General features: G+C 35.0%; 1 protein-coding gene across 2 annotated transcripts in view; it reads left to right on the top strand.

Annotated features, from left to right (window-relative positions):
* Positions 1-5010, top strand: part of Ssp3 (short spindle 3) — a 49500-nt gene extending 44490 nt beyond the window's left edge. Inside the window, exons 14-16 of one of the 2 annotated variants that reach the window (XR_013494023.1) lie at positions 2035-2208; positions 3173-3412; positions 3625-5010. Coding sequence is in view for 1 of the 2 variants with exons in the window: in XM_078180062.1 (XP_078036188.1) it covers positions 2035-2208; positions 3173-3253 (255 nt within the window). In the remaining variant the exon portion in view is untranslated. Of the gene's footprint in view, positions 1-2034; positions 2209-3172 lie in introns of both variants that reach the window. The other variant, XM_078180062.1, reaches the window with a different exon arrangement.
* The last annotated feature ends 2100 nt before the right edge of the window (positions 5011-7110 follow it).

Raw genomic sequence — 7110 nt, forward strand, 5'->3', positions numbered from 1 at the left:
AGTTTCTCGTTAGACATGCATTTCTGAGGATGTATATTAAAATATTCAAAATATTGAATTCTGTTACATTATACCAATATTACTTGAAGTGAACAATAATATTAAGCTTTTTTACAATATATATATAGCATAAATATTACACAATATATAATTAATGAAATTTAATAATAAACGGGGGCGAAATTTGATCTTGACGCCTATTGGCGCCTACAGTACCGGGAAGCCAACTTGTGTCGGACGCCAATAGGCGCCAACAATAGTCAAAGGTTTAATAACTGTATCAAATCAATATGTAGTGTACAGGGTGTTCTGGAAATCACAGTATCGCCCCCAACCGGGCAGGGGGTGATTCTACATCAAAGAAGAAGAAAATATTTTGGTATAATATTTTTTCATCCGGTGCTCCGTTTTCGTGATAATCGACTTCAAAGTTCGTTCAATTTGTAAACGATTTAATACGATAACCTGACCATAACCTGACATAAAATATATATGGCATAATATAATATAAAATATAACTTAATATGACATAAATTGGTATAGCACAATGGTATGGTACAAATTCTAATAGTACTCAAATAGTATGGTAAAAATTCTATAGAAATGTATACAATTTTATAAAGTTTTATAGGGTTTTATAAAATATTATGGAATTTTATAGGATTTCATATAATTTTATAAAATTTTGCAGGATTTTATATAACTTTATAGTATTATAATATAAAATATAACTTAATATGACATAAATTGTACAGTATGGTATAATATAAAACATATAATATCACGTAATATAATATAAAATAAAACGCAGAAAGTAATTCATTGAATGAATGGAAATAGAAAACATGCGCTATTCTTTCCGTGTACGTACATCTTTAGGCTCGACAAGATTGGTATAAGCAGTACAAAGGTTGGGAAAGAGTAGCAGGTAATGTGGGTATTTCCTGCAAGAGGTTGTTCTACAGGTGCATTAGCTTACTCGCGGACACTTGTTGGATCGCAGGTGTTCTAGGACGTTTTCTTGTCTTTGGCTGGCCAGTTTCCGTCACCTGGGCAATAGAGGCCCTGTTTCTCACGGTATTTCAAGAAATGAACGATACGCGGACACTTCCAAGTAACTGTTCTCGCTATTCGACGATCGTCTGGCTTGTCCCTTCGGCTTCGTTCATATGGGTGATTTGCAATTGAAAGCGTTTCCCGTCTCAAAACTGCCGCGTCTCGGCGAACCGTCTTTTCTCCCAATTAGCGAGCCAAGGTTAACGTGATTGCGCGATCAGGGGGAGAATGTCCGTTGGATGTTGTTTGTTGTACCGATACAAGTTGTATATTTGTATGTGGATTTATTTGGAGATGTGTCGATTTATTGTGGAGAGGTGATAGATTTATTTGGAAGGGTGGCGGATTAATCGTTTTTTAAAATGCAGGTTTCATGTGGTGGGAAACTTGCAGAAATTTATTTTACTTTAATTGCAAAAATGTGACAGACTTAGAAGGAAACATATGTATATTTTAGTTGTTGAACACTTTAGACATAGTGATTGAAGTAATACATAAATGGAACAAATTACAAAGTGTTATGACAGAAAGCTTATGATTAATATATGTATTGATCATACGATGAAAATATCGAATAGAAAGGTATAATTATCAATCATAATAATAAGCAATAACAGTTAAGATTACTGTAACTTTAAATCCAAATAAATACAGAATATTACCATATTATTATTAAGTTAAGAATAAAATACAAATAGAATAAGCTTAAGTAAAGGCCTTTCACGAAAAGATTATAATTAATTTATTAATCTGTGAATCACATCGCGTTTCTTTGTATTAATACATTCTACTTGTTGTAAAAATCTAAATTACAAATTAATTACTCGCCAAGAGGAGAAACTACCGAAATTTTGCGTTCAATGCAAAGCTGTTTTTATCCTAAAATATCAAAATATTGCTTTATCGTGTAACATTAAGGGAATTATTATTTTCAATGTAACAATTGTAATTAATCGTGAGTTTTTTTATTGATTCCAGTTGACCCTGCAATCGGCTGGTGCTGGACCAAGCGTTCTCCAACAGCTTTGTACTTTACCGTTCCCGTTCTATGGGGCACCAGGACTGACGTCGTGCATTTTCCCGACTCTTTTGGCGGCGACGCACCAAAATCCAGAGGCCACGGCCATCTTATCGTGCGAAATGTCTTACCAGGTAAAACAAATGACATCATTTTATAAACAAGTTACACGTATTTTTTCTTTTTATTGTTCCGTTCCATTCTTTCTTTTACGCGAGTGTTTTCTTACCGTGAAAATCATCTGGAGTATTTCTGATTTGTAGCATTTAAGAATTCTGTAGAACTGTATAAAATTTTATAGAATTTTATATAACTTTATAGGATTTTATAGAATTTTATAGAATTTTATTGGGTTTTATAGAATTTTATATAACTTTATAGAATTTTATAGAATTGTATAGGGTTTTATAGAATTTTATAGGATTTTATATAACTTTACAGAATTCTATAGAATTGTATAAAGTTTTATGCAATTTTATAGGATTTCATATAACTTTATAGAATTTTATAGAACTCTATAGCATTTTATATAATTTTATACAGTTTTATAGGATTTTATATAACTTTATAGAGTTTTATAGCATTTTATACAATTTTATGGAAAATCATCGTGATTATTTCTGAACCTATACCATTTGAAGATTCTATAGCACTCTACAGATATTCTATACACATGGAAATTGCAAAATGAAATACACTAATTGCATGACGACCATCATTTTTTTACAGGCCATATTATTTTTCGCACGACGTTACTTCTCACACTAAAAAATATCAATGAACACGTTTTTGTCATCTAACTATTATCATTCGAAAAATATTCGAATAATTAGTAACTTTACTGTTCTTGCGCTTTGAACACGTTAACAAAACAAACCTAAGACCATCTCTACTAACGAAACCCTATAATCTCCAATAATTTCCATCGAGATCATCTCATCGTCTATTTGTCCCTATCGTAGCCACAATAACCGCATCACCGTAGAAATCGTTGCACGAAACCTTGGGTCTCGGCGTCGTGAAGTACCATCAGTGATTGTTTTCGAAGTTTTAGGTGGCGGAGGATTCATTTATTTAGAGCAATCTTCTGTTTTCCAGCTGCTGGAAGAGTACAGGAATTCGGAGGACGGTAAGCTGAACCCTTTGGTCCGGTTGCTGAAGGACTCGCCCGGTCCTTAAGCGTGTCCCAAGGAGGGGTTAGTCCGTTTAGGTTCCTTCGAATCGGTTCGTAGCACCTCCCTGCATTTTCCCGGGTGTCGTTAAGCCGCAGAGGACCGTTGCTCGTCGGTTCCGTTCGTCGCGTCGATGGCCGAGCATGGGGGGAAAAATTGTTGTTAGGTACGTCCATCGTCAATTGAAAGAGAAGCCGGCGACGGCGGCCAGCGTCGAGGCTGGCACTCGACGCCGAATTGTCCACGCGACGCGTGTCCCGAATTCCGACAGACGGGCGCGCCTCGAAATTGGCGGAGCAACAACGCTTCGCGCAGGAATCTCGATCGTCTCGTGCACATCACTTTTGAGCAATGATCAATCGAAGGGTTTTTTTGCAGTGTGAGCGATAGGTGCGGTGAACGCAACTGTATCTCGGTTCGACCGAGGAAACGTTCGGATAAGGTTCGAAGACGTTGCTGACGATCGTCGGTCGAGCATGCTAGCGAATTGTCGTTCGTACGTCGGCGAACGACTGAATTCTTCGGTGGATCGTCTCGGATGAAAAGCATCGGGGCACAGGTATAAAATGCAATTCGTCATTTTGATAGGTTCGTGGGACAGTTTTAACTTTGGTTAAATTCGCAGTTTTATATAGAATGCGTTATTATAGGCTCGAAGCAACTTTTTAGTAATAAAAATGAGTGATATTTGTATGTTTTTATATTAGGGGTAATAGAGAATAGATATGTACGAATTTTATAGGAATATACAAATATATTTCTATGGTAGAGATAATAGAAGATAGGGATGTACAAATATGATCATTTGTAAGGCTCTCGTTTAGATGCTAGTAATAATATGAGAGCTACTTCGAGTCTATAATTATTCGCGTTACTGGTTTCGAATAGTTATTCTCTTAAATGCGTTCAGCCATTTTCACGCGCGAATTTCGCAATCTGTGACGATAGCTGAAGAAGGAAAATAGTTATAGAGAGTGTCCTAAAAGTCACTTGCAATGAAGAATAAAAAGGTTACTTGACATCATTTGAAGCAACTTTTCCCTTTACAAAAATGTTCTCCGTGGCTTCGTTCACGAGATATTAAAGAAAAACGGTGACCAATGAGAAGCAAGCTCGATTAACACGACACACAGCCTCGTCTCTCATTGGTCTCTGTTTTTCATTAATAACTCGTTAACGATGCTTCACAGAAAATCTTTGTAAAAGAAAAAGTTGCTTCGAATGACCTCAGCTATCACTTCCCAGAAGCACTATAATTTAAAGACACTCTGTATATTATAATAAAAATAGTTCGAACTTCACCTAAATCATTGTTTCACCACTGACTTATTAGAACGATTAACGCTAGGTATAAAACTAACATAACTAACGGTAAGTGTATCGAGTCGAGGGGTATATGAAGCATTCTCTCATTAATTCGTATTTTTCGGACACCCAGTGTATACGAAATCATCCTATTTCCTTCGTTGCTTCCATTCGAATCGGTTTTAAAGAAGGGACGCCTTTCGTTTCCATTAATTTTCGATTCTATTTAATTCTTGCAATCGGCAAGTTGTATAATTATCCACTTATACAATTTTTTCCACATTTGGTGTTAACTTCAGGTGTTAATTTCAGTTGAATTTAGTTCTGAAATAGCTTCCGATGTAACGTCGCGCGGTTACGTTCAGGGTATTCGTTCGATCTTGTTAGACCGCGGTTTTCGAGTCAACAATTTGACAACGACTTCTAAATAAATTGCAATTGAGAGAGAGAGAGAGAGAGAGAGAGAGAGAGAGAGAGAGAGGGAGAGTTCGAAGGTATATATTATTTTGTCATTGTTGTCGTTGAAATTGTTCCAAGGGATGAATGTCGACGTGTCGCCTACATTTTTGGAATCAGTCAGCTTTGATTTCGCATAAAAAACCGCAATCTGCTCGTCGTTTTATGCAGAATGCAACGAAGCTTTCTATGCATCGGGGGATATGGTAATCGCCGTTGTTATGGCTCGCAATAAGCTCGGCTCATTATTAGACCATGAAATGGATAGCATTCTCCTTCCTTTCAAGCCTTTAATTGCTTTAACTCCATTAAGCGTGTTCTTTGTCATACTTTTTCTGCCTTCGAACGTGCCTTATGGATGCTTCGTAACCGTTTTCTTTAATCGTTCTCTTTTCTTTTTTCTTCTTTCCCTTCTATTATTTTTCGTCATTCATTTTGCCGATTATATATTATATACGATCGTTTTCACATTCTGTTATTATACTCGAATTCATTATGACAACAGTGATATCGAATCTCGTCCATTCATCCCTGTATGTGATGCAATAATATTGTTGTATTTTATTTCTGTTGTTATCATTATTCTAATTATTATTATTTTCACTATTCTTATTCTTATTTTTATTATTATTAACATCATTATCACATAATTCTTATTATTACTATTTACAAAACTATATTTACAATATTTCGTTTTTTCTTTTTGATTAGTTTATACATATATATATTAATTTCGTTTACTTAAAACCAGCTTCTTTAACGTTTATACTAACTTTTCAAGTCGACATTACTTTTATTATTTCAAGATTATATACCATTGATCGCTTCCGTTGCTCGAACAGCATTGTTTCATGAATTCTGTGGTATTCGAATAGCGATAAGGACTCGAAGATATTTTTCTATCGATGTAAACAATAATCACGACACCGTATAGTTGTCTCTCCTTTATTATTTCTTGTGCTTCTACGGACCGGCCTTCGAAACTTTGCCGACTGTTTCGGGGCCATTTCGTTGTTCTAGTCATCGGTGAATGGCATTCGGTTTGGGAGTATGACTCATACGACTGATCCGCAACCATGATTGACTATAATTAAAGAAGATAATTCACACCGTAGCTTTACTATTTTACGATCGGGATCGTGATCGGTTACGATCAGAAGACGATGAATAATCTTTTTGTAAATACGGTCGGATAATGATAAATGATCTCTTCGTAATTACGATCAGAAAATGATGAATAATCACTTGGTAAATATCATCTGAAAATGATAAATGAACTCTTCGTAATTACGATTGGAAAATAATCAATAATCTTTTAGTAAATGCGATCGGAAAAGAATAAATAATCTCTTTGTAATTACGGTTAGAAAATAATAAATAATCTCTTCGTAGTTACGGTGGAAAAGGATTGAATAATCTCTTAGTAAATGCGATCAGAAAAGAATAAATAATCTCCTCGCAATTACGATTGGAAAATAATAAATAATCTCCTAAATGCGATCATTATAAAATAACGATCTTTTCGTGAACAATTACCCTGAAACGAAGTATACAATAATGTTATATGAAATATCTATTTTATATACACTATATTCATAAGTATTCGACGCCTAGATAATCGATTTCGGTTGTAAATTGATTCGTAACAAAATTCTCCTGTAACTCTTAAATAAAAAAAAAGGGATAAAAACACCGATCCGCACTTTTCAAATTTTTCAAACGAAACGGCTCAAGCTAAACGTTAGCTAAATATTAATGCTAAATATAAACAATTAAACGATAGATTTCTCACCGTTCGTTTAAACAATCTTTTAAAGTCTGATAAAGGCGATCCGATTAATCCTCGGAATATAAAATAATATTAGACGTTAGCTAGGACTGATCGTAGCGTAAATATAGTTATCCGCTTTCGACGCGCTGGCGGACGTTCGCTGTCCGTTGAGAAATTGTGGAATATATTTTAAACAAATAAGATAGTTTCGCTAAAGTAGTAACAGTTGGTAGGACAAACTTTTGTAACGAAACAAAAATAATTTCGTACGTCGCGGCTGCCGTGGATTGCAAATCCGAAATATTAAAATAACTTTTGCGACGGCGACTGAC

This window comes from Augochlora pura, chromosome 5 (assembly GCF_028453695.1).
Source record: "Augochlora pura isolate Apur16 chromosome 5, APUR_v2.2.1, whole genome shotgun sequence".
Classification (NCBI taxonomy): domain Eukaryota; kingdom Metazoa; phylum Arthropoda; class Insecta; order Hymenoptera; family Halictidae; genus Augochlora; species Augochlora pura.